General features: G+C 41.2%; 2 protein-coding genes across 8 annotated transcripts in view; one reads left to right on the top strand and one right to left on the bottom strand.

Moving 5' to 3' along the window:
- The first annotated feature begins 2,457 nt into the window (after positions 1 to 2,457).
- On the top strand, positions 2,458 to 17,575 carry PACRGL (parkin coregulated like). 4 transcript variants are annotated; one of them, XM_070398679.1, is made up of 10 exons: positions 2,458 to 2,593; positions 4,986 to 5,052; positions 5,149 to 5,309; positions 7,340 to 7,407; positions 9,212 to 9,302; positions 10,438 to 10,572; positions 11,040 to 11,147; positions 13,043 to 13,123; positions 15,955 to 16,178; positions 17,020 to 17,575. In XM_070398679.1, the coding sequence occupies exons 2-9, from the start codon at positions 5,001 to 5,003 to the stop codon at positions 16,009 to 16,011; spliced, it is 753 nt and encodes a 250-aa protein (XP_070254780.1). In that variant the 5' UTR covers positions 2,458 to 2,593; positions 4,986 to 5,000; the 3' UTR covers positions 16,012 to 16,178; positions 17,020 to 17,575. The 4 variants fall into 4 exon arrangements, with proteins under 4 accessions (XP_070254780.1, XP_070254804.1, XP_070254790.1 ...); XM_070398689.1 differs by lacking the exon at positions 2,458 to 2,593 and adding an exon at positions 3,056 to 3,082; XM_070398696.1 differs by lacking the exon at positions 2,458 to 2,593 and adding an exon at positions 4,142 to 4,160.
- Positions 17,576 to 17,577: 2 nt separating this feature from the next.
- KCNIP4 (potassium voltage-gated channel interacting protein 4) overlaps positions 17,578 to 27,982 on the bottom strand; it is a 948,564-nt gene continuing 938,159 nt past the window's right edge. For all 4 annotated transcript variants that reach the window (XM_070398743.1, XM_070398733.1, XM_070398726.1 and 1 more), the window contains exons 5-8: positions 24,251 to 24,358; positions 22,242 to 22,346; positions 21,331 to 21,393; positions 17,578 to 19,018 (exon numbers count right to left, since the gene is read on the bottom strand). In XM_070398743.1, coding sequence (XP_070254844.1) covers positions 18,971 to 19,018; positions 21,331 to 21,393; positions 22,242 to 22,346; positions 24,251 to 24,358 — 324 coding nt within the window. In that variant the 3' untranslated portion in view covers positions 17,578 to 18,970. The remainder of the gene's footprint in view (positions 19,019 to 21,330; positions 21,394 to 22,241; positions 22,347 to 24,250; positions 24,359 to 27,982) is intronic.

The following is a 27,982-nucleotide window of genomic DNA, read 5'->3' as shown; positions in this document are numbered from 1 at the left end:
CAAATATAGTGTGTACTCTGTAACTATTTAACAAAATGCATTGATTCACTTGGTTGTATGTTTGTACAACGATCTGAGGACATATCTCTCTCTTCCCACACTCCAGTGGTTGCCACTAGCCACACGTGGCTGTAGAGGACATGAAATGTGGCTAGGCTGAATTGAGCTGTGCTGTATAATACACACGTGAAATTTTGAGGACTTAGCATAATAAAGAGAAAGTAAAATATCACACTGATATTTCTGTAATTATTGCTCATTGATAGTATTTTAGACATATTGAGTTAAATTAAAATATATTATTAAACTGCATTTTACTTGTTTCTTTTTACTTTTAAAAATGTGCCTACTAGGAAATTAAAATTTTCCAATGTGACTCACATTTTATTTCTATTGGACAATACGGCTTTCTATGCTCATTCATGTTGATCTCATTTACTTTTACCAAAGTAATCACCATCACTGCTTAATTTTTTCCATGTGGAAAATAATCAAAATTAGAATTTATTTTTTCCATTTGGACACTCAGTGATTATATGTCTAGCATTTCCTGACAGGGTGTACTGAAAATTACATAGGAAAAAAAAAAAGAGATGTCTTACATCTCATTTCCTGATAATTGGGAATGATCAGTCAGTCTGTAATTTGTACAAAAAAGGAACAGATTTTCTTTTTAAAGTAATTAATACCTCTGATATTTACTTTAAAATGCTTGATGACTAATTGCATATAATTAAGAAATTTTCACAACTGAAATAGGCATCAAAACAATAAGAAAAACATTCTGATTTTTCAAATTTCATTACATTTATTTATCTAGTTCATAATTTTATATATGTAGTGATATAAAAATAGAACAATTTTATTTACGAAGGGTCTATTTATTAAAGTATTAGGGAACAACAGGGACAGTGCATTAATTGAGGGCCAATATAGCACAGAGATGTTACACTTTAGTCCTGACGTTGGCCATTAACAGAGGAACTGTGACCTTCATTTTGATCAGTGTCAACTAGATGTCTCACAGGCTTCTCAGACTAGTATATCCAATAAAGTATCCAACAGTATCACATGCTATCCAGAGTCACAATGCCAAGAACCCATTTCTTTACTTTTAAAATGAAGATAAGCTAGGTGCTGCTAAGGCTGACTTGGGTGATGCTAGGAGTGAGGAAGAGAAAGTAGATATAATAAATCTTGAAGAAGCTGGACAAGAGGATAATAAGGTGAAAGTAGCTAAAAATAGGATCTTCTATTCTTTTGTTTTTTTTTTTTTTAAATTATTAAGTTAAGCATGCATTGTGCTAAACATTGGCGATAGAAAAGTGAAGGAAACAATTTTTGTCTGGTGGGGAAGATAGGTAATACATTATAATGAATTTTAAAAGTTACGATAGCCCAGCAGGAGTGGCTCAGTGGTTTAGTGTCAACCTATGAATCAGGAGGTCACGGTTCCATTCCCTGTCAGGGCACATGCCTTGGTTGTGGGCTCCATCAGTGGGGTGCGTGCAGGAGGCAGCCAATCAATGATTCTCTCTCATCATTGATGTTTCTCTCTCCCTCTCCCTTCCTCTCTGAAACCAATATATATTGGTTGCAAAATGGATTTGTTGCAAGGTTCGCAGAACATTAGAGAACATACAGAATCCTTTCGTTTATTAAAGAGCATTTCTTGAGTCCTCACTACATTGTGCGAGAAGCATTTTAGTGAAGGTGCTGCTCAGGTAGAAATCCAGGTAGCAAGGATGGAGCTACTCGGGGTGTTCAGAAAACGCCAGTTATATAGTTAACTGTTACCTGAGCAAAAAATTAAAGTTGGCCACGGAAGAGGACTCTAGAGTTTAGAAAGAAATGCAGTGGACAGATCAGAAAGGGCTTGGGTTCTTTGCTATGACACCCCAAGTTGCTTTTGGTGGAATCGCAAGGGGAATGCAGCATCAATTTTATTAAAATTATCTGTAGTACAAAACCACGCGCTTTTCATCATTAAACTATGGATGCATTGTGTAGTTGATGCAATAGCATATTCATTAGTGAGATATGACGAAACGAAATCCCACAGCTGGGCAGGGAGACAGCATTGGCTCTCTTCTCTGAAGACGCTGGAGTTCATGGTCCTCCGCTCTCAGAGGACCTGGGGTGAGACACCTGGAGAACACGGAACGTTTCAAGCTGCCAGAGGAGCTGAGAGGTAAGTTCACAGACTGGAGAGAGGCTGCAATTCAAGGATCCAGGAGCCTGTGCCCTGCTCCGCTCCCGATTCCCCAAACACCCCCCACCTGGCGCCTTTTCCCTCAGCAGTCAGCGCTTCCAGCTCAGGAACCGCCCTTTTAACTTCAGGCGTCTAGTTGCCAGGGCAACCCTCTTCCGCCCGCGCGTCTGCGGCCTCCCTGCTATTGGCTGAGAGGGCGTAACGTGCGTCTGACGTCATTGCGCGGCGCCGCCGGATCCGGAGCCTCCCCCTGGAAGCCCGGTTCTCCGCACGCTCGGGCAGCGGGCCGCGGAAACCGTGGCTGTTGGCCGAGCGGCCGCCGGTCCAAAGCCCCATCCGGGGCGGCGGCTGGTGTGCGGGTCGCAGCGGGAGAGACGCGCGGTAGGAACGAGTCCCCGGAGCCGGGTGCGGGGATCCGCGCCGCCGCCCGTGCTCTCTGGGCCTAACCGGCTTCCTCGCTGGCCTGTTGCTAGGGCCGCCGGGCCCCGTTGCGAAGGACCCTGGTGACGCCCAGAGCCTGAAGCGCGCCCTAACTCTTCCGGGTCGGACTTGAGCCCATAATAGCCTTCGTTCGTCTTAATTGAATGCTGCCTTTCCCTTCACCCTCCTTTAAAAAAATCTGTTTTTCTCCATCTTCACCCCCCGCCCCGCCCTCCCGGGCCTCCCCTCTTCCTCGCCCGCTCCCCCCCCCCCCCCCACCTCCTCCCGCCCGCCACACACACACACCCCTTCATTTTCCAACTTGGACAACGCCCTGGCCCCGATTTGGTCTTAGGTACTAATAGATGTGTGGTATTGGAGGAGGAGAGGCCAAGACATTGGAAAGCGAATTTTAAGACCCTTCATACTGGCTCTTTGGTTTGCCTTATGGTAAAAGGGGGTTGAGAAAGATGGATATTGGGCTCTGTCGCTGCGCCGTGGGATTTAAGGAACCTCAGAGATGAAACATGGCGTCTTCTTTAGTTGGGGTGCCTATTTACACTTTTGGAACTTTATGAACATTAGGGAATAGGAAATAACGTGGCGTCCTTCCCTGAGAATTTAGCAAGCAGTTTTCGTGCAGTGGTCTCAGAGCGGGGTGTCGAAAAAAGTGCAGGTAGAGAAAGAGATAGGATGTATGAGCTAAACAGTGGGGGGAAAGTGTGCTTTCCTTGCATGGACACAGGTGCCTGCAGCCTCTGTGAATTACCTGCAGAGCTAAGGAAACCTAAGGGAACAGTGAGGGTCCTCCAGTGGAGCCCTACTTCTTTGTTCTCTGGTATTGTGACATAGTTTGGGTGTTCTGGTTAAGTGGATTTGTGGGTTCTAGAATCTATTTAGAATCTTTATATTGTTTTATAAAAGAATGGAGATCTTTTAAAAATATATTTTTTTATTGATTTTTTACAGAGAGGAAGGGAGAGGGATAGAGAGAGAGAAACATCGATCAGCTGCCTCCCACACCCCCCCCTCCCCCCCCCCGCACTGGGTATGTACATGCCCTTGACCGGAATCGAACCCAGGATCCTTGAGTCCGCAGGCCGAGGCTCTATCCACTGAGCCAAACCGGCCAGGGCAAAGAACGGAGATCTTGTACCATTTATAAAACTAAGCAATTCTTTTATTTTTCACTTCCTTCCAATATTAACACCTTTACACCACCCTCTTCATGTTACTTAATGAAAAAGCACTCAAAAGGGTGGTTGAGCATAAGATGAATGAAGCATAATTGGAGAGTCATGCAAGGGAGAGGGGGAGTAATAGGACGGAACTTGAGATTGAAGTGAGGCCTAGAAATATACTAGCAGGCAGTTGGGTATATGAGTCTGGGTGTGTGTGGTACCTCTGTAGAGATTTAAATTTAGAAATCATTTGGTGAATCAGGAAATCATGGGCTGTGAACTAGACCTCTTTCATTAACAGAAAAGAAGGAAATATGGAAGAGGGAGAGGTGAACCACCCTGTGCTGGTGAGCAGCTTGATATCTGATCATATTTATTCAACAACAGCCTTGATCAGCTTGATTTGATTCTCCCTTTTAGTAGGTTAGGAAACCAAGCTGAGGGAGGTTAAATACTCTGCCTGGATTCATAAACCTCATAATCGGTAGAGATGAGATGCAAACCGAGATTTGAGCCCAGCGCTCTTTCTACCTCGCTACACCATGCTGAACACATCTGTAGGGCTGAGTGTAGGAAGCAAAGGAAAAAGAAGCAGCAACCATCTAAATTTTTCCGCCTGATGGACCGGAAAACTGGTGGTACCTTGAATTAACAAGGGATTTATAATTAAATGTGTGTGGTAACCTCTGGTTGGGTTATTTTCAGTATAAGAAGCTTGTGGTACCTTGAATAGGAGAGTTCCTTACATCATTGGAAAAGTAGGACTTGATGTGCAGGTGTTGACTTTGGAACTTTAGAAATTTAGAAACCAGAGAAGATGGAGACCGTCGGGGGAGGTGCCAACCACTCCTTTCAAAAACCTAGTCCCTGTTTTCTACATAGAACTAGAAGATTGTGATTGAGTATCTAACAATGTATTTTGATAATTTGAATGAAAAAAAGGTTTGCTTTTATACATTATGTTTTATAGCTTGTTTTTAATTTGCTGTTACTGATATTATTGAAATTGATATAATATTTTTCTCATTAGTCTTTCCAGGTATTTTGCTCCTTACCATAAGTTTTCTGTATGTCTTTTACTGTATTTTCTACTCTATTCTGGTTTAGTCTTTATATTGTTAGTGACTTTCCCTCCTTAAAAATTTATGACATCAAGTTTCCTGTAACTGCAGGAGTGACGGGAAGCAATGCAGAAATCAGAGTGCCATGGAGACACACAGTTGAGAACCAGAGTGAGAGGTACCCAGCATTGCTTTTTAAAGGAAGAGGTGAACTTTATATTAATGACACCTCTATAGTTTTCACCTTTCTTTTTTTTCTGGGTTTTTTTTCTAGGTAATGATGATCAAAGGACATCATCAAGTCCACAGAGAAAGCCTAGGACTACAGTTCAACGAAGCAAATCCTCATCCTCATCGTCAGCCAGTTCTCCAGATGCTGCAATAAAAGTCCACCATCGACCAAGTGATAAACTTAACCCTAAAACAATTAACCCGGTAAGTACAAAAGAGATTCCTGACTCAGTTTTTCTAAGTAGTATGTACTGAGCACACTGTTGAACCATTTGAGTTCGGTCTTAAGTCTCTTTTGTTAGTTTTGAGGTAGTGCTGAAGGAAGGGCATATGATAATGATGGTGAAGAATGGAGAGGATGTGGGAGTGGAGGTGAGAAGGTGTACAGTTGTTATTAACCAGTTTTGGTCTCTTCTGTCTCATTCCTGGATGAGTTTTTAGAATATAAAGTAAATTGCTTTATTTTTTATTTGCTAGGGTTATTTGACTTCCTAATACCAATGAATAAACTTGTATTTAATTGCCACAGGATGAATTACATGCTTCCATAGTTTCGTAAAAGTCTCTGGCCATTTTTCTGTGGTCTATAAATTTGCTCCACCAGAAATCCTAACTATAATACTAGCCTCCTTTTGCCTTTTCACAGCAATTTAACAAACATGAGATTTAGGCACATAAAAGTACATAATGGTGTATAGATCAGTGAATTATCCAAAAGTGAACACACCTGTGCAACACCCCCAGGTGTTTGGCCCAACCTCGCATAGGGTATTCTGATAGTGGTTTCAGCCCTTGAAAGGGATTATGAGGATAGCTGATACTCTGATTTTGACAGCAGGCAAAACATAGCAAATACCTAAGCAAGGATCTAATGAAATATCCAAGGGCACAGGAAATTATCTGACTTAGAAAAGAAAAACAAAAAGTAGTTTGAGTATCTGTGTTCCTTTGCTTCTTTCTGTAACCTGCACAGTGGCCAGGAAATTGAAACCCTGAAGAATGCTCTGATATCTTCTTGCTATTGCTTCCTTTTCCCCATATTTAACTGAGGGAATTTGCAGCCTTAATTTTTTTCCCAATGTAAGCAACGCTTTTCCAGTTAATTTCTTTATCTGATATGATTTTTACTTGAAAACAATTTTTAAAACATATTTTTCTTAGCAGGAATTATAACTTGATGAATGAAATATTACTATTGCTGTGAATTACTATACAGCATTACTACTATGGATTGAGCTTTGCAAATGAATCTTTTATTATGACATTTTATTTTAATGAAATTTCATGTATGTATTTTTACTCAAAACATTTTATTAGAGGGAAGAGGACTAATTCTAAACTTAAGCATATATATTTCTGAAGTACTGCATATGATTAAAAATGTTTTTAGCTATTTATCTGTAATAAGTTTCTATTCTGTAATTTAAATAACTGTTTCTTTTGATTATAATGAAAGTACCATATTGTAAATTATTTACTTTTGGTGCCTTTAAGTCTCCGATCAATTATATTGAAATTATTTTGCTGTGATTGTTTTAACTGTTATGATTGATCATCTCTTAAATTGCCTTTGAGAGTAGGTCCAGAATTAATCTATTCTTAAGATAATAATATAGCAAAACTGAAAATAGTGAAGTTATATATCTAAGCATACACATATGGGCCTATGTTTGTGAGAGTCTCGCTCAGTCTCCAGCTCTAACACGTGACCCTGTCCAACGGAAGCCTTTAATTTTTATGGAGACAAAGCCCGTTTGGGAAATGACAAGTTCTCTGACCATCCAGACCATGTATAAGTAGCTGGAGGACAAGTAGGAAATGTGCTGAGGGCTAAAAACAAATATACTTTCCCTCACTTAACGCCTTCTCCATTTGCTTCTCACTTTAGACAGTTACAGTAGGGAGGGGATGGAAAGATGTTATCTTATTATATTTATGATACTTATATTTGTCTATGTTTTATTTATTATATGTATGGTTTCAGGCATCTTCATACCTTCTGAAACAAGTTAGGTGTGAAAGAAAATGTAGAAAATGTGTTTGTGTGTTCAGTCCCGAAAGAACTGTTAAATTTCTCAATTGTGCTGAGTAGAATGATGCACTGGAAAGTTGGAAGTGGCTTGAAAGTCAGGGTGTTCGTTTGCCTCTGACCTGAGCAGTATTAAAATTGATTAGATATCACAAAGTGGAGGTGATCGTAATATTTATTGTGTGTGTGTCACATTGTATTTCAGTTTGGTGAACAGTCACGAGCCCCTTCTGCATTTGCAGCTGTTTACTCTAAAGGTGGTATTCCTTGCAGGTAAAATCAATACAGGTTATAACTCACCATGTTATTCAAAATAATTGAGTAAGATCAATATGGTATTCAGTTTAAATTTATTGAAAGTTTTATTTACAAGGGAGGTTGAAATAAAGGTGACTTATACTTTTGGGCTATTGGGACATTGTTGAAGAAAATAATTTTAATTCCAAAATAGCATTACCCATAGATATAATAGGTTTGTCATGGTTTCTACATATTATAAAATAATGCTAATGTAGTTATATTCCAAAAAGAATATGTATGTGTTAGATCAGCAGTTCTCAACCTGTGGGTCATGACCCGTTTGGGGGTCGAATGACCCTTTCACAGGGGCTGCCTAAGACCATCGGAAAACACATATATAATTACATATTGTTTTTGTGATTAATCACTATGCTTTAATTATGTTCAATTTGTAACATGAAATTGGGGGTCACCACAACATGAGGAACTGTATTAAAGGGTCGTGGCATTAGGAAGGTTGAGAACCACTGTGTTAGATAATCACTGCTTATTATATAACTGCTAGAGGCCCGTGCATGAATTCATGCCCAGGTGGGGTCGGGCTGGGCTGGCCGGGGGGAGGGGCTGTAGGTGGTTGGCCGGCCAGCCGGCCGGCCCCGCTCCCTGGTCAAACTCGTGGTTGAACTCCCGGTAGAGGGGGCAATTTGCAAATTAGGCTTTTATATATATACTAGAGGCCCGGTGCACAAAAATTTGTGCACTCAGGGGGAGGAGGGGTCCCTCAGCCCGGCCTGTGCCCTCTCGCAGTCTGGGACCCCTTGGGGGATGTCCATCTGCTGGCTTACGCCTGCTCCCCGGAGGATCGGCCTAAGCTGGCAGTCAGACATCCCTCTGGCAGCCCAGGAACCCTCGGGGGATGTCCACTTGCCAGCAGGGAGCAGGCCTAAACTGCAGTCGGACATCCTTAGCACTGCTGAGGAGGCGGGAGAGGCTCCTGCCACCACCGCTGTCCTGGCAGCCATTAGCCTGGTTTGTGGCTGAGCAGAGCTCCCCCTGTGGGAGTGCACTGACCACCAGGGGACAGTTCTGCATTGAGCATCTGCCCACTGGTGGGGAGTGTGTGTCATAGTGACCAGTCGTTCTGCTGTTAGGGTCAATTTGCATATTACTCTTTTATTATATAGGATAGAGGCCTGGTGCATGGGTGGGGGCCGGCTGGTTTTCCCTGAAGGGTGTCCCGGATCAGGGTGGGGGTCCCGCTGGGGTGCCTGGCCAGCCTGGGTGAGGGGCTGAGGGCCGTTTTCAGGCTGGCCACACCCCCTTCAGGGTGGGGGTCCCCACTGGGGTGCCTGGCCAGCCTGGGTGAGGGGCTGATGGCTTTTTCCAGGCTTACCAAGCCCCCCAGCGGGGACTCTCACCCCATGTGGGTGTGGCCAGCCTGGGTGAGGGGCTGAGGGCCGTTTTCAGGCTGGCCACACACCCCTGGCAACCCAAGCTCCCAGCCTCTCCTTTTTTCTTTTTCTTTTTTTTCTGGGATTTATTTATCTTCTATAATTGAAACTTTGTAGCCTTGATCGGAGCCCAGGTCCCTTCAGGGCAGGCAGGAAGCTTGGCTTCCTCCAACCCCTGGGGCAGCCCAAGCCTTCTGCTCGCTCCAGCTCCATGGCCATTGCCATCTTAGTTGGGTTAATTTGCATAACCGCTCCTGATTGGCTGGTGGGCATGGCTTGTGGGTGTGGCTTGAGTATAGCAGAGGGACAGTTAATTTGCCTGTTTCTCTTATTATATAGGATAGATAGATATTGTTCTTGTTACATTCACTGGTTTTATATTTTAGGTTGGTCCATGGTTCAGTAAAACACAGATTACAGTGGGACTCTCCTCCTGAAAATCTTTCCTTTGATCCTCTTCTTATTACGTTAGCCGAGGTAAATCAATACTCCATCTCCTGAGTGTTTATGGGGGAAAATCTCTTACAGTTGCAATAAATGTTATTTTGTAACTCATCAGTAAATCTCATTCTTTACTTTTGAAATCAGAGCAAGACAATAGGCATTAGAATACTACACTCCCTTAGGAACTAAATATAATTGGCGTGTGATTATTAGAAACTAATTAATTAGCTTTATAAATATGAGATTAGTCTACACAGGGATTTGTAGGTAAGTGGTTGAAATATTCATACTTAAAGTATAAAAGTACTTAAAATCATAACGTGGAGGGAGATTTTTGTTTAACTAGTCAAATTAAGAGAACATCACTGGTTTAAAAATAGCTACGTAAGATAACAATGAAAAGTTGGTCTCTCTGTACAGCCAGTCCTATTTAACACTCTATTTCTTAGGAAACTCATATTAACTACTTAATGTTATTTTGTAGAATTCTCCAGGATTTTGCCTACTTGTACATCCTAAGTAACACACTATGGAGATGTTTTTATAGATTTTTTTAAAAAAAACTTCAGATAGGTTCCTTTATATTATTTAACATCTGTGTCAGGAAAACAAATTGTAAAATCACGGTAACAGGTGCATTCATAAAGTGGTATTTATAACCACACATTGTAGACTAACTCACTGCTTTCAAGCAGTGTTGAGGAGTTGTGCAAAATGCATTTAGAATCCTAGTCAGTTTTTCTCTTCCTTTTCCTCTTTATTTCTTTTTGTTTATCTTTCCTCTCCCTCCCCCTTTTCTCTCTGCCTTTCTTTCCTTTTTTAAAATTCCTGATATATTTTTTGCCTCTCCTTTCTTTCCTTATTTTTCTGTTTTTCTTATTACTTTTCTTTTCCTCCCTCCCTCCTCCCCTCCCTCCCTCTCTTCTTTACTCCCTCCTTCTCTCCCTTCCTTTCGTCCTTCTTCCTTCCTGTAGATAGAGATCCTTTCTGTCGTATATATGTCTTTTATGCCATAATTTATCTGTTTAATTAAAAATGTAATTACTGAAATTATCTATCGTGATTAGGAAAACAATAATAAACTTGATTTTCATTTACACGAGTAAGGATTCAGTTTTTCTTATTAGCATAAATCATGTGTGTTTTTTGTTTGTTTTGTCTTTGGCAGGGTCTGAGAGAGACTAAACATCCATACACCTTTGTTTCAAAGGAGGGTTTTAGAGAATTACTCTTGGTCCGAGATGCTCCTGAAAAAGCTGTGCCTTTGCTTCCTAGACTGAGTCCTGTGCTAAAGGCGGCTCTGGTATGTGCTTTATTCTTTGGACTTTCTCTGATACATTTAAGATATTTTATGCCTTCCAAATTATATGCACATTAGCTTTTTACCTGTGATTTTTATGTGTATGCAGAATTAGGTCACTGTTCTTCAGGGCCATATGATTACTTACTTGCAAACACCGTTAAGAGAATGTACTAAAAATAAAATGGGACATTTTGAGTAATTAGAGAAAGTAATGAACCTCAAAGCAGTCTTTCTGCAGACTGCGATATATCTTAATGTTTCAGTCAAGCTGAAAATTTGTGTGTTGCTTCTACATATCCTGCATTAAAGGCTATTCTTAAAATTCTGGGTTTGGTTGATTATCATCTAATTTGAATATTCACTCTCTCTTTTTTCTCCCCCGGCTTCTCCTTTCTCCTAACATCTCCTTCCTTTTTCTCTTCTTTCTCTTCCTATCCCGATACTCCTGACCAACTAACGCTCCACAGGCCCATTCGGATGATGAAGTGTTTGAAAGAGGACTGAATGCTCTCGTGCAGTTAAGTGTTGTCGTTGGTCCTTCTCTGAATGACCACCTGAAACATCTGCTTACCAGTGTGAGTACTGAAAAGATTGGAGAGCAGCTGTGAGTGTGTATCATGCACTATCCGCATCTCTTCATAATGTAACGGTGTCAAATGATTCAAAACATCAACAAAAAAAGAAAACCAAAAACTCATCATCCTAACCAAAATCATTGTAGTGGTTCATAAAACATTTTACTAAGGAGAGTGTGCTCTTTAAACATTTTCAATGGAAAGCACCCAGATGAGCAGAATTTAGGGTTGTAGTGCACCCAAATTAATGAGCAATGTAATGGGATCATGCCCGTGTTGATTAGCTAAGAAGCACTAGTATAAACAGAGTTTATCCGCCCTCTTGTGTAATTATATGTTGCCAAAGCTGTATTTGTTATCTCTTTGTTTTGTCAGCATTTTGATGAGTCTAGCACTCAGGAGGAGACGTTTTCCTGTTGCATGTAGTTTAATTCTTATCACAGTTACACACTGGGGCACGGCAGTTCAGGAAGTCCCAAGACCACCCTTAGGTTGAACAGTTTGCAGACAGGACTCATGTTGCTCAGAAAGTCTGTTATTCGCTGTGAGTTTATTACCGAGAGGACACAGATTGACATCCACAAAGGGAAGAGCCGCGAAGAGCAGGATCCGGGCCAGGCTGGGTGGAGCTTCCTCTCAGTGGAGTCGCGCACACAGTGCTGACTGTCTCAGCAAGGGCGAGTGGCAGTGCGCATGGAGTATGCCAGCTAGGGACGCTCCCCTGAGCCTTGGTGTCCAGGGTTCTACGGGGGTCTGTCCACAGGCATGATGGACTCCCTTCATGGTTGACCTTAGTCTCCAGTCTCTCCCTAAGTTGAGCTGACACCTCGTGGCCTACGGTCCCCACGCAGATCACATTGCAGGCCCAGACTATGTGATGTGATAGTCTCTGCCATCGTCTTACCTGGCAGGACATTCCAAGGGCTTAGGGGTTACCATTCAGGAGCCAGGGCAAGGCCAAACCTTTCCTTAGGCAGGTAGTCCTTTACTTCATGCACTGATACAGAGATTCGAGTCCTGTCCGGGATAACCCACAGCTAGGATGTCTGCGTGCATCTCTCTAGTTCAGAGCTGAGGCATGCATGTGGATTATAGTTCCATTGTTTTCCCTTGGACCCACTTACCTGGGAGATCCTAGAACGCAGGTAAAATCAATACAGGTTAAAACTCAACATGTTATTCAAAATAATTGAGTAAAATCAATACAGTAGTCAGTTGAAATGTATTGAAAGTTTTATTTACTGGGGAGATTGAAATAAAGGGTTCAGGCTCTGCATGAGTACTGCAGGCATTGGGGGGAGCACAGTTACAGGTTTGCATTGTGTGATTTCCCTCTTTGCTCTGTGATTCTCTCCTCTATCACCTGGACTCTCCCCTGCAGTCAGTTCCACCTGCAGTCAGAGGCCCATTCTGGACACACCTCGGGACACGTGCTCTTGTGGTTTCTAGTCTGACTCCCCTCTCACTGTTAGAGTTAGTCATGTAGATGCTCTCTTTGTTGTCTCTTCCCATTGTTACTATTGGAAGCACACGTGTTTAGAGGCTTAGTTTTTCGTCATAGTTCTCCAAATGCTCTTGCAAATTACCAAATGGAAAAATATGCAATTTCATAGAAAACTTACTCTGGATACCACATTGTAGCATATTTTGTAGGATTGGTATTATTTGAAATAATTAAATGAATTGATTTATTGCCCCAGCAAATAGAGTGGCATCTATTTCAATGATATTTCCTGAAAGAAGCCTAAAACAAGTGGTGTTTGTACTTATTATACAATAAAGACTCAGTGACATTATTTCTAATTAGCCTACTTTTTAGTGAAGCTTTAATTATGCTTAAGATGAATGTTACTGCTTTTTAAAATCATTTCATTCCCCCAATCTTATTTTTAAAGCTGTTCAAGAGACTAAGGGACAAGAAGTTCAAAGAGCCGATCACGAATGCATTGCAGAAGCTGGAGCAGCATGGTGGAAGTGTGAGTAGAACAATCTTCCTTCAGTCCTGATCGTTTCTTACCTTTAGTCATATTGCATATTTGACTGTATAATGTATTTCCTCTTCATTGGCAAGTAACCATGTGGAGCTGATAGGACTATCTCCATGTGAGGGCCCTGAGTCTCTGTGTTCCTGGGTCGCAGGTTCTGAGCACTAGGATTCTGCCCTGGGTTGTATGAACACAAGGCCGTATGGTTCCGCTATGCTTACTGAGTGGCACTCGTGTGGGGAAGCGCTTGTTTTCTTTATTTGGGATGTTTTTGCTTTGACTATTTAAAAGTTCATAAAACAGAAGGATTAATGTAGTAAGCTCATTGAAGAAAGAGTACTTTTCCTTTCATTTGCCATCTTTTCTGTCTAAAAATTTATAATTTGCCCATAATCAAAGATTGAAATGAGATTTCCAGATGGCTTTGATATTATGTCTGCAAGCACACACTTGCTGGAACGTGAGCACGTTGTCTGTACAGCACACAGGGCTGACTCAGTTAATTATTTTAAATGGCAAGAAGGTGCGGAAATGTAGGGGATTTCATGATCTGTGTGGTATCAAATAAGTAGGTTGAGTTTTCATCTTTTGAAAGAAATGTTCAGATAATCTAATCTTGGAAATATTTCCATAAAGCAATGTTCCCATCTTGATTTGGTGCTTACATTTAATCAGAGCTTAATGAATAGAGTTGCATGTGATTATCTTAACATGGCACAACTTAGTTTCATTCTAGGTACATTCAAAAGGAATTAATTATAAAGAAATTTGTATGATCATATAGTTTAAAATGGCAGATGTTTTAGTTTAGCTTTGCCTAAATTACTCAATTTGACCAATTTCAGTGTCTTTTTAAATTGAAGATATTCTTTGCATGATGAATGCCTCGAATAAAGTTTGTGAGGAGGAAGTAATTCCCAAGGCTTTCTTTGTTGTATGTGGGTCCCAGGCAGAGGATTAGCATTCAGACCTCTTGTGGTGATGCACAAAACCATCCCCTAGCCAACCCTATGTCCGTCCTCAGCAGAAAAGAAATTCATATTGCTTGCAAATGTGTTTGCTGCTCTGAGAACTGGAATGGAAAATGAATTTCTTGTAAACAGATGCTTACTAATGATGGCACAGCTTTTCAGTCTGAAACTCTGCCCAGGTGGTTTTCACACATCCTGTGTAACTGGTGTGGGTAAGGGGCAAGTGGAAAGGGCAGGCCCAGTAAGTTAGGATGTGTCTGCGGAGGAGGGGAATGTCTGTGCATAAAGTTTAGAAATAGCACAGTGAGATTTGGAGGGGGAGCACCTGAGGTGTAATTGACCAGTCCAGGGTCTCAGAGATAGCTAGCAAGGGAATAACTCTTTTGCTACTCAGTCTCATTGTTTTGAATCATGCTAATCCAGAATAAACAAAGATTTTGAAGTCATAATATCTTACATAATTTAATAGTAATTGATGTATTTGCAATGTCCTTTTACAATTCCATCAATTATTACATAGCCTATTATCACATATCAGAGAGTTTCCCTTGGCTTGATGACTGTTGTACTTGCTTTGGATACTTTCTAGTTCTTCATGAAAATAATGGATGCTCTTCTTTCCCTTCTAAAATGTAAAGGTTTATTTTTCTTTCTCTTTATTTAAATATTTAGAGATGAGTCTTTAAAAAAGAATTTTCTCAGTGTGGTAGTTTCTCAGAAAAAGGTTTCACTTCTCACTTCTTAGGGCCTGCCACTATCACAATAATGGAAAGACTCAACTTCTGGGGAAACAAAAATATCAGCTACAGATAGTCACAGTGTCATTTTCTTATAACTGATCCATTTACAACCCACCTTGATTTGAGCTTGGTTCATTCTGAGCTTGATTTGTGTTTTTTCTAGTTGATATGCACATTTGTCTTAGGTACATACTTCACACACACACACACCTATCTTTATTGAATATGTGGGAACATATTACATGCGGGTATTTTATTGAGTACTTTTTAGACATTAAACTCATTTAATCTGTACTACACCCCTCAGAGGAAGGTTTGGTTGCTATCCCCCTCAAAAGATCTAGAACAGCCGTGGGCAAACTACGGCCCTCTGGCTGGATCCAGCCCGTTTGAAATGAATAAAACTAAAAAAAAAAAAAGACCGTACCCTTTTATGTAACGATGTTTACTTTGAATTTATATTAGTTCACACAAACACTCCATCCATGCTTTTGTTCCGGCCCTCCGGTCCAGTTTAAGAACCTATGTGGCCCTCGAGTCAAAAAGTTTGCCCACCCCTGATCTAGAATCTGAGGCACAGAGATATCTCTACTCCGGATTTGACAGGAAGTGACTGAATTCATGCTGGTGGTCTGATTCCTAACTACTGTGGTTACATATTTTTAAAAAACAGTAAGAGCTGAAACCGGTTTGGCTCAGTGGATAGAGCGTCGGCCTGCAGACTGAAAGGTCCCGGGTTCGATTCCGGTCAAGGGCATGTACCTGAGTTGCGGGCACATCCCCGGTGGGGGATGTGCAGGAGGCAGCTGATTGATGTCTCTCTCATCGATGTTTCTAACTCTCTATCTTTCTCCCTTCCTCTCTGTAAAAAATCAATAAAATATATTTAAAAAAAAAACAAAAACAAAAAAAACAGTAAGAGATAACCTACAGTTTATTTAACTCAGAAAAAGGTTTCACTTCTCATTTCATCATCCAATTCTTAGCCCATTTCGTTTATTTGAGTTTTGGATACTTTTTGAGACATGCTTTTGGAAATGTAATTCTATTATACTATTAGGGGAAGCCTACATGATACTAACGGGGCTTTTTTTTTTTTTTCTGTTGACAGGGAAGCCTTATCATCATCAAAGCTAAAATTCCAACATATTGCTCCATATGTTGTTGAAGAAGGGAGCTGACAGAAATCTTACTGCCTGGTGACAGGTGTTACACGCTGGCCGTGGATATCTGTGGGATCTTCTCAGTTCACTGCAGGCTATTCTTTTGTAAATCACAGCCACCATTCATTATTTACTAGTTTCCGATGAATATGCACAATTCCACTGAATCATAGTAAGTTATTCCACAACAAAAAAGAATGGTTAATAATGGAAAGGAATTTAAAAGGTTCTATAATAGGACAGTTTTGTGGGGTTTATTTTTCATATTTCTATGGTTTGTGTCAACAACCATTATTGGGTTTATGGCAGTGATGGCGAACCTTTTGAGCTCGTCGTGTCAGCATTTTGAAAAACCCCCTAACTTAACTCTGGTGCCGTGTCACATACAGAAATTTTTTGATATTTGCAACCATAGTAAAACAAAGACTTATATTTTTGATATTTATTTTATATATTTAAATGCCATTTAACAAAGAAAAATCAGCCAAAAAAATGAGTTTGCATGTCACCTCTGACACGCGTGTCATAGGTTCGCCATCACTGGTTTATGGTATAAGCGTTTGTATTTATTTTCTAGTGCCTTTTGTTTATAACAGCCCTTTTGCAATCAGTTTGTAGCTGTATATTTACATCTAGACATTTTGCCATATCTGGATTTAATATTAAGGCTATAGAAATTTAAAATAGTGGACCTTTGTGAATTCACTATTAATTATTGTTTGTAAATATGTCTTTTATAATGTAGAATGCTTCCGAAATATCCAGAGTATTCTAGTTTAAGTATTTTTTTTAAATGTGTAAATTCTCTTATAAGTATGTTATTTATTACAACTCATTAAAACTACCTAAACTTTAGGTGTCAATTGTATTTAAGCAAATGTTATTTTTGTATTTCATAGTCTGAATTCAGTACATGAAGAGATTCAGAAAGTAAAATGATCAGTCTATGTAGTCAGAGATTTTGTTGTGCTTGCTTATGTTAATTAAATTTAAAAGGCTTTTGAAATTTACAGGTGTCATCCTGGGTGTTGATGTAGTAGAAGCTGACTCTGGATCATCTACGAGAGAAAGGAATAGAAGAGAAATAGAAAACGAGATTAAGACTTTCCCTCTGAAGGGCAAGAAGGGAGCCCATAGAAACGAGTCTTCGCACCAAATCCAAGCTGACTGATATTTCCGAAGAGGGGACATGAGGGATCATGTCCAATACCTGGAGTGACTTCTTTGCAGTCTCGCTTTAACTAGTCTCCAGCTATAATTGAAAAGAATGCAGATAATTTCTGAAGCATCATAGTTGCAGAAGTGCTCATCGTCCTTCGGATCTTGTGTGCTTCCTGGGTCCCTGCCTGGTACACTCTTTCCTCAGGTCACACTTGTCACATCCTCAGGTAATATTGGCTACAACATCTGCCTGCCCTGGCCTCTCTCTTACTCTCCCACATTGCACTCAGCGCCACCCAAGCTAAATATACCGACAATCTAGAAAATGCCATAAGCAAAAATACTGTTAATCTAGTCATTTTAAAATTTGTTTGAATAAAGACCTATAAGATACAGTAGAGTTATAAACATTTTATTTGCTTTATTTTCTCTTTTTGAAATACAAAATGTGCACATTGAGTTTACACAAATACGCGATGGCGAGTTTCAGTGTACATGTACTGTACTACTCTTAATTCTACACTGGTGATAGCAGGGCAGCTTTCCACATCCTATCTCTACACCAGAATAGATACCTGATTTATTGTTGCAAAGACAGTTGCAAGTTTCCTCCTACAGTAACCTCTTGGTCTTTGTGATATTTCTGCAAAACAGGGAAGGTGTGTGTATCTTTAGTAATGTTATGTCAACTTTTACAGTTTTGGCTTGAGAGTGTGAAAAAGAATCTGAATTATTGGAGTTGTATGATAAGCTAAATCATAACACCTTCGAAATGAGTTGCTTAGCACTTGATATGCATTTTCAACTAAATTTTGGAATTGGAGTTCTGGCTATAATGGAATCACTGGTGCTTTCAAAGTGACTTCTGCTTGCTGTTCCTTCCTAGCACGCGTTGGAGTAGTCAGGTTTCTTTGCCCTGATGGCATGTAACATAAAGGTGCCTGAGGGAGTCCAGGGAGAAGATGCAATAGGCTTTCAGTGCGATTAAAATTACTCATTAGCATTACCGGGGACTGGAGGACAGATGTCTGACCCTTCACATATACCTATAAACACCCTCACTGTCTTCCACCTTCTTGGGCTTCCACTTAGTGACAATAGAATAAACATTAACTTGTTGAATTAAGCAAATCCCAAATTATAAACATCATGTAGGCCTTGGCTTGATAAGTATTTATGAGAAATTAAGAAATGCTTATTAAATAAGCTATTAGGCATATGTGGACATCTGGTGATCAACTAATTTGTTTCATATTATTTAGAAAACCGCCAGATAAATGAATGTCTTTAACAGAAGGCAGCAAATCCACAGGAACTGTGACTGTTGCTTGCTTAAATCTTGGTAGTTTTGTTCACTTAAGTATATAGTGGAATTATAGCACACAAACACGAAAATTAATTTCTGGAAATTAAATGCAGATGCCAACATTTTAGAAAACCATTTAAAATCCTGGGGTTGAGTACATACACATTAGTAGCAGAAAACATTTTAAAGTCACTGATAATGTGAAAGCCTCAATAATCCCATGGCTAAAGTATCGATAAAACTATATGCCAGATTCTATTACTTTTGAATATCCACAGGGTGTGAAATGACTTAGACCATCCCATGAAATTTGCATTATGAAAAGGATGCAAATTTAAAAGTGGAGAACTCAAATCTTTTGGGGACTGTTTCATATGAAAACAAAGCTGGTTTGCATAATATGCCTCAGTGTCAAGCTGAGCAGTCTATGCTAAAAGTGGCAGCTCCCACTTGTGTGGTAGGATCATTCACATTTGTCTGAGGATGTATTTGACAAGTTAAATCACATTTTCAAAGAGCTGCATGGAGCGCATTATGTTTTCATCCTGTAAGGGAGAAACAGCGGGATTAAATTCAGCATATTTGCAAGGCAAGTACAGCAAACTCTCAACATCACTGATAGTTCCTGTGACAAAGCGAAATGATGTACAGGAAACCAATTCTACCATAAGCTAATTGATATAAACAAGAGTTAAGTCCTTATGGCATATCAACATTATAACAAAACAGTGAATGAATGACATTGAACAGAACGATGTTGAATGAACATGAACAACACTGTCTGAAATGATGTTATTCGAGGACCTGCTGCACACCATTTTCCCTCTAAGTACTGCCGTTTTCCAACTATGTGCTCCATATAGAAAACTGGAGAGCCCATTTTAGGTTTTGTTGAGTCTACCAGACCTTAAATAGTTCATTTAAATCACACTTGGTGTTGCCCTTGCAGGTTTGGCTCAGTGGGTAGAGCGTCAGCCTGCAGACTGAAGGGTCCTGGGTTTGATTCCCGTCAAGGGCATGTACCTGGGTTGCAGGCTCCCGGTCCTGGTCAGGAGCATGTGGGAGGCAACCAACCAATGTGTGTCTCTTACGGTGTTTCTGTTTCTCCCTCTCCCTTCCACTCTAAAAAAATCAATGGGAAAAATATCCTCGGGTTAGGATTAAATCACACTTGATGTTAATAGAGGATATTTCTCAAAGCGGATGCCAGAATGAAGAGTCAGAGGGTAAAACAAAGTAAAGAAATGCAAATTTTGACATTCGAGGTGGATCACAGACTTGAACACGTAGAAGGAAACAGGATTTGTATGAGTTAAGAGCCAACTTCGTGAGGACTGAAAGTTGGGGTTTGGGGATGTGTTGGCACTTGTTTCTGGATGTGTTAGAGCTAATTCTGTGTGGCCTTTAGGAGCCTTTAAAAACGAATGGCCTTGCCCTGGCTGGCTCAGTTGATTGAGCATCATCCTGTGCACAAAGAGGTTGCTGGTTTGATGCCCGGTCAAGAGCACATACCTAGTTGTTAGGGGCCATGTGGAAGGCAGTCTATTGATGTTTCTCTCTATCCCTCTCTCTCCCTTCTCTAAAAATCAATCAACTATTTTTTAAAAAAAAATGGTCTCTCAACACCAGAGAAAGAATAGTTTGGGAAAAAACATTACCTGTTGGCTGTGTTTGTTTTAGCACTGTGGTTGGCAAACTGCGGCTCATGAGCCACATTCGGCTCTTTGGCCCTTTGACTGTGGCTCTTCCACAAAATACCAGGTGCGGGTGTGCACGTACAGTGCGATTGAAACTTCGTGGCCCATGAGCAGAAGTCGGTATTTTGTGGAAGAGACGGTATTTTGTGGAAGAGCCACACTCAAGGGGCCAAAGAGCCGCATGTGGCTCGCAAGCTGCGGTTTGCCGAGCCGCAGCTTGCCGACCACAAGTTTAGCATATTCCTTAGAAACATAAGGGTCAGACTTGGGGCATCTCAGGGGCACTTGGAGACTGTATGCGAATGGTGGTCAGTGAGCTTTTTCTTGTAGGGCAAATGGTAGCTGAACTAATGCTGACTTGCACTCCTAGAAGCCAGGCCACGACAGCAGCACTAAGCAGGTCGGTTCTCCCCACGTCCACCAGCTTAAATATGAGTTTAGAAACAAGCAGGCGCCAGGGAAGGGGAAGTATATCAATTCATAAATAGAAAAGCTAAAGTACGACAAATGTCTTTGTCTATATTTATTTTTAAAATTGTGAATTGTGGTTCTAGCCACACATCGAGTCAGAGACTCCTAGGTAAGCTGAAACTGGCCTCCCACCAGATGGCACCAGCCAGCCTGGTTTTCCCTCTGAATTTACAGCTCTTTATTTTTTGTGACTGAAGGCCATGACTGCTTCAGCCCAAAGCCATTCTTGTCCACATATATTAACACAATGATGTTTCTCTTAGAAATTGGCTGTAAGCCTGGCCTGTGTTGAATACTTAGCTGTCCTGGAATTCTAAAGCTGTGGCAATATGATTGACAATATACATGCTATAGGCTAGACTCTAGGCAAAGACCAATGTAAATCTGCCATATGCTTTATTCTCAATGATGAACACTCTCTAAAATATTTAGGGAACAAAACTCAGTCTATGTGCGACTTTCGCATCTCCAGGGCTTACCTACACAGCTGTGGGCAATCTACAAATGCCGATCAATTCAACGTAGAAACTGGTGATTGTTTCAGGGCTTGGGCTGACCTCAGCTGTAAAAGTCGTAAACTGAGGTCTACGATCTTTATATTTTGCTCACTTCATGGTGGCTAGTTGGCAATACTCAGTCTAGCTGTTACAAAAGCAAAAATGGATGGTTCCTTTACTACCGTTACTTACTTTTTGGCAACTTTCGATGAACTCATCTATAGTAACAACTCCATCTTTATTTTTGTCCATTTTCTGTTCAGGAAGAAAAGAACAAAAACCTTTATTCAGACTTTCCCCATGATACCCTCACACCTTAACCAAATGAGCTGAAGATGAGAAACAACAACAACAAAAACAAGCCCTAGCTGGTTTGGCTCAGTGGATAGAGAGTTGGTCTATGAACTGAAGGGTCCCAGGTTCAGTTCTGGTCAAGGGCACATGCCTGGGTTGTGGGCTTGATCTCCAGTAGGAGGCGTGGAGGAGGCAGCCAGTTAATGATTCTCTCTCATCATTGGTGTTTCTCTCCTTCTCCTTTCCTCTCTGAACTCAATAAAAATATATTTTTTAAAAAACAAAACCCACTGTTTGTTTATTGGGAGGAACTGCCTCAGAACAAACTAGTAATTTCCTAGCCATAGGAATCATCTGGCTGACTTCTTCGAATCTAGGCTCTTATTTGTCAACAGAATGTGGGGAAGATCTAGTCACTGACCTAGGTAAAACTCTGCCTTCCAGCCATGCCAGAGCTCAGGTGATTTGCTGAAATGTTCAAAGTCTTAGTCTTCTCACCTGTAAAATGGGGCTAATAAGGATTTATAACCTCATAGGGTTCTCATGAGAACTGAATTAAAAAACAACAACACGTGAAACGTGGCAATTGCTTAGTATTCTATCTAGGGTATTGTGAATGTTCAGTAGTTATCAGTATTATAATTATTCAAAACCAAAATTATTCAATTGTTAGGATGGTGAATATTCTATCATTTTATCCCTTTCAGGAAATGCTCTTTTACTTTACATTCTTTTGAATCATGACACTTTGAAAACAGAAAATGTTCTCTTAATTTCTGTTTCTCTCTGGCTTCCATATGCATTCCTACCTGGAAAAATGTCTCCACGTGTTGTCTGGGAGCGTCTTCTTTGAGGACCGGATATGTGCATTTACCCATCATGTCGTATATTGCTTTCATGATATCAAGCATCTCCTGAAAAGCCAAGGGCACGCTCGTGAGGCTGCAAGCAAAGTGCGAGGAAACCACCCAGAAAGTCTAACAGGGAATTTCTACTCAATTTCAAATTTCTGATTTCTCTGTGATTCTTCATTAAATGCCTTTCAGTTGTGAGGAAAAGGCAACAGCTTTGTGCTTTAAAAGCAGCAGAATGAGAATGTAAGAATTATTTCTGACCATTTCAAAATGAAGTAAATTCTGACATGTTGAACATGATCAGCAAAACCCTGGCTTAGTGTTTGGGTCTCTGTAGACTTCACACAGACTACCTTCATTTTGTTGAGTTATTATAGATCTTACATGTTTATTATCAATGTGTTTATTGAGAATAAAATATAACTCTGCATCACGAGAATTATACTAAAAAAAATCAAAGCTCATTAGGATTTTCATTGTTTTGTGTGTTTTTTTCCTTCTATTATCGCTTTAACTGAGGAAATCACACATGTAAATAATCAAAATATTATGACTCTTGGACGCACCTTAAAATTTCATTATTATTTTATTAAAAACTAGTTTTCAACCTTAGTGAAAATAATATCTAATTATCTAGACATTCAGGTTTATTGTTTAATGTTTGTTTCCTTCATACTGAATTCTCCACATAAAAGGATCTGGATTAGGTTGATATAACATTTACTTTTGAGAGTATTCAATTCTGTAATAAATGATAAATAGTCTGTAGTTTATAAATCGTGGGTGAAACTTTTAAAGGTGTTCTGAGTTTAGAGAAGTAGTAAGAAGTTTGCCTGCCACAGGCAGAATTCATGAGATGTGTCACGTATAAGGAGCAAGAACATCATGTTTGTGTTAAACAAAGGGATAGAAAGGGGTTGGAGGACCAAGAGATACCTAATATTCCTGAGGCATCTGAGTACTAAATGCTTATTGGATACCAAATATACAAGAGGCACTAACTATCCAGGATATGCTCCGTATACACAGAAAATTAATATTCATGAGTTCTGAATGCAGCCACCCATCGATGAGAAACATCCTGGTTCCACGAGTCCTCTGCTCAGGAAACACAAATAAAAACTATGGCCATTGACCAGGCTAATTTTGTTGCTATAAGTGATGTCAGATGCACTTGTCCCTTTGTCTCTGGTAGAGCAAGTTCATGTCACTGACCCAGGATACCTTTCATTTGAGGGGCCTCTTGCTCAAATCTCACCTTTGGGAAAAGCCAGTGAGCCAGAGAAAAAGACAGCACATAGAATATTGAGCCGTCCCAGGATTTAGGTAATGCGATCCTTCCACCTTACTTGCACCTTATCCTAAATTAATTAACTTACCATACCCTTTCCCCTTGCTTCTCAGTGTGCTTTAAATTATTTTTAAATTCAAACCATTTGATTTGAATATCTTATTTGGTCTGTGGGCCTGAAGGATTTGGGAGGTCCCACCATTCCATGAGCTCATTTCCCACACCATAAAGGCCATGCAGGTCATCACACACACAACCTATGTGACTTTAAATTGCACCTGTTTCCATGTGGACCACATTATATGGGAGTTGGGGGGCGGGGGGAAGACGGGCGGGAGAGAGGTCACAGGCCAAATTTTCTAACATGATTTGGAAACATTGCCTTCCTATCTGGTTCCAACCAGTCTATATTTCATTCATAATGTTTATTAAGATGCCATTGGGAAACAAGCGTATAATTCTTACATGTTTTAAATCTACTTTGCAGATTCACCATAAACTATTCCTATCCATTCCAGATTTTCTATTAGAATATTTCTCTACCACTACATGAACTATTTTAGATTTTTTGAAAGGGCTATTTTCAAATTAAAAATTGCAAATGTGTAATTAACATTTTGAAGTTAAAAATGAAAATATCCCAAAGGATAGCTGTTAGTGAGGTATTTCTTACTTCTTTAGTGATGTAGCCATCTTTGTTTATGTCATACAAATTAAATGCCCAGTTCAGTTTTTCTTGTACTGTCCCCCGGAGCAAAATGGAAAGACCCCTGATGAAATCCTAAAAAGAAATAAAAAATACACTTTGATATGACATTTCTAAAAAAGCCAAATACAATTCTCCCTTATATGATGGAAGCAAGGGTTACAACCCACTGGATTTTGAACCATTTATTTAGCAACATTATCTCTGTGTTCTTGGTTATTTCCTCTTTGTGAACATAATCCACTCCGTAGAGATAACATTCCCATCATCTAATTGAAAACTGTGACTTAAATCAATCTTGGAATTGGAAATTGTATCAGAACAGACACTCACAAACAGCAAGATGCATGCTAGAAGTGGTATTGGCTTTTCCCTGCAAGGGCATGCAATTCTTACACTGAAAAACAAACAAAAAACAACAACAACAAAAAACAACTAAAACACTGTATGTTTCAAAATACAAACACATGCATAACACCCTCCCCATGAAAAACATCTGTTAACAAGATATGAGGACTGTCTTTAGAATGCGGCCAATTGTAATTTGTATATAGAAATCAAGTTATAATGTGCATGTGGGCAGTGGTTATGAACATGGAGCCGGATGCCAGCCAGACTGAATTCAAATGGCAGCTATGTCACTGGTTGGCTCTGTGTTCTCAAACAACATCCTATTGTCTCAATTTTTATATCTGTGGAATGGAGATTATAGCATCTCCCTCTGAAAGTTGAGGGTATATCTAGGGGTTGAGGTACAATTTCAGACCAACTTTGTCAGTTTTGTTATCGGGAAAGTTGGGGTAACTTTCCTCACTAAGTGCTGGAGGTGAGGCCATACCCATTCTGGCCAATGACCTCTGCCCCCAGCTGTGACTGACAAGTACCTTTGCTAGTTCCCCCAACTTTACTGGGCATGCATTTGTCTATCTCCCCTTTGTCAAACCCCAGGGGAGTGTAAAGCTTCAACTTCCTGGCAAAGCTGCCAAAATGACATGCCTGTAATATTTGGCCTTCCCTTTGCTCTTTGCTGTATTAATAACTAGTTCATTACAATGGCATCAATTTGACAAAGTGCTTGAGATGAGCTCAAGCACTTACCTCAGAGCTGTAGAATCCCTTTCCCTTGTTCATGTCATTTTTGTCATTGAGCCTATTGGTTTCCTATTGCTGCTGTAACAAACTACCACACTCAGTGGCTCTCAGGACTGGGTCAGGAGCCTCTTATTTGCCGTCATTGGCTGGAGTTTTCACCTCAGGCTGATTACACGGAAAGATCACTTAAGTAATAGATTAGAAGTACACAAAATAGAAGCACCGCAAAGTTAACAGCTGTGAGACCCGACTGGCACCTCTACCCATTCACCAAGAGGTCACAGATTCCCCATCAGGGCACATGCCCGGGTTGAGGGCTCGATCCCCAGTAGGGGGCATGCAAGAGGCAGCCGATCAATGATTCTCATCTTTGATGTTTCTATCTCTCTCTCCCTCTCCTTCTCCCTTCCTCTTTGAAATCAATAAAAATATATATTTAAAAAAAGAGAACAGCTGTGAGTTTCAATGGGAAGAAACACCTCCTCTTTAACAGATGAAAATTCAGCCTTCCAACCCCAAATCTGATGGCAGCATTTCTCCTGCCCAGGAGCTGCCAGCAACCAAGCGTCAGATTCATCCAGAATTCACCACCACGAGGAAACCCTAGAATCCTGGGTAAGTCTACGGTGTCCAGGTCTTAGCCACCCACCTGTCCTCTGAGCCCTGGCCGAGCATCCTCAGCTTCCCTGGCCCCACCCCCCAACCTCAGTCTGACGGAGAAACCCTATTGGTCCGAGGAGAGGCCGGCCCTGCCCCATAGGCTCCCAGGTTCTGGAACATGGGCTCAAGCGGGTGTGGGTGGGGGGCCCTAACTGTGCAGAGCCTGCGGGCCTGCGACCACACACAGGGCTCCTTTGACAACTCCAAACAACAGGTCCAAACACATACCCGAGGCTACACCATCCTCAGCAACTCGGGCCTTTGTGCCATCCTGAAATGTCTTCTAGAAGTTTCTACCTGCTTAAGTCCTGAGTACTGTCGCTCATTGCAGCCCCTGGGAAGTCGCTGCAAAGGAGTAGGGAAAGGCCTGGGACAAGAACAACACCCCAGAAAGGCGAGAGGAGCACACGGAAGAGAAGTCACTTGGACACGGACGGGCCCTTAGGATGTTAGCATGCAAGGTTGCCTCCCTCTGACTAGGCCAGGGGCTGCCAAGCATTCGGTTCCCAGCTGTGCCCCTCACCACTCCTCCCCACTTCTTACAAGGCAGCAGCTGAACCGGCCTAAGAGGACGTTTCTTTAATAATCCAGAGTTTCTGATTCATTAGGTCTGGGGTCAAGCCCAAGAATTTACTTTTTTATTTTTATTTTACCTAGCAGGGTTTTATATTTTTAATTTTCTTATGAATGGATTTTTTTTCAAATATACAATAACCATAGTTGTCATGCTGTATATTACAACCCCATACTTATTTAATTTATAACTGGAAGTTTGGCAAAAGGTATAAAGAATTTACATTTCTAACACATTGCTGGTCCTGGGATCACACTTTGAGAACCACTGGCCTACAAGAATCAGCATCAGTACTGACCCTGTCACCAACCACAGCAGACCCCAGTGGTGAGGAATGATTTAAGGACAGCACTTTAAACATATCTCCTATATAATAAAAGGCTAATATGCAAATAGACCAAACAGCAGACCAACCCAACAATCAATCGCTATGACGTGCACTGACCACCAGGGGGCGCATGTGGAACATGGCAAGCATCAGTAGCAGGCGGCAGAGCACAGAACATGCAGGGCATCAGCCACGGTGGGATGGTGGAACAGGTGAGCAGGGGTGCCAGAGTGAGGTGAAGTGCCAGTCACTGTCATCAGAGCGAGCTTCTGGTGGTTATTGAAAATTCTTTGCTCCCACATGCCACAGTCCAGCACAACGCTTGCACCTGCTGCTGGCACCCGCCGCCAGTCCCGATTGCTCGGCACTATCAGCAGGTGCAAGTGGCAGCTGCCAGCTGTGATCGCCCCTAAGGGCTTCTCCAACACCCCCTGCTCCTGAGGGGCAATCGGGGCAGCAGCCGCCATTCGTACCCGCTGCTGACACTGGCCCCAATCGATCCACGCTGGCAGTGGGAGTGAGCAGGGCCGGTGCTGTCAGTGCGTGGGAGTGGCGGTGACAGATGGGATGCTGGCAGACAAGTGACCAGGGGCTGCATCAGGAGGGGCCAGGAGTGGGTGCGGAGGATGGGCCGAGACCCGCCCCTGTGCCCATCGCAGCCTTGTGGCCCACAGTTCTTTTCAAGGTGCACAAATTCGTGCACTGGACCCCTAGTGTGCATATATATATTTGATTTCAGAGAGGAAGGGAGATAGGAACATCAATTATGAGAGAGAATAATTGATTGGCTGCCTCCTACACGCCCCACAGGGCATTAAGCCTATAACCCCAACCGTGCATGTGTCCTGACTGGGAATCAAACTGTGCTCTCCTGGTTCATGGGTCGAGGCTCAATCACTGAGCAACATTGGCTGGGCAAAGACAGCACTTTTAAAGTTACTTGTGGGTTTTTCTTGTTTGCCTTCTTAGTAGGTCCTTCATTTCCTCAACCAGTTCTGCAGAAGCACTTTAATTTTGGCTCTAGCGATGGGTAAAGTTAGGAAGT

Source organism: Myotis yumanensis, unplaced genomic scaffold (assembly GCF_028538775.1).
Source record: "Myotis yumanensis isolate MYYU_CA2020_CCGP unplaced genomic scaffold, mMyoYum1.0.hap1 SCAF_1, whole genome shotgun sequence".
NCBI classification, from domain to species: Eukaryota; Metazoa; Chordata; class Mammalia; order Chiroptera; family Vespertilionidae; genus Myotis; species Myotis yumanensis.
Note: the sequence above shows the minus strand (reverse complement) of the source record. Positions and strands in the feature narration are given on the sequence as shown.

Coding starts and splice junctions, on each gene's coding strand:
- PACRGL (XM_070398679.1), top strand. CDS start 5,001: ATGCAGAAATCAGAGTGCCATGGAGACACACAGTTGAGAACCAGAGTG. Junction 5,053..5,148: donor GTTGAGAACCAGAGTGAGAG/GTACCCAGCATT, acceptor TTTTTTTTCTAG/GTAATGATGATCAAAGGACA. Junction 7,408..9,211: donor AAAGGTGGTATTCCTTGCAG/GTAAAATCAATA, acceptor TTTATATTTTAG/GTTGGTCCATGGTTCAGTAA.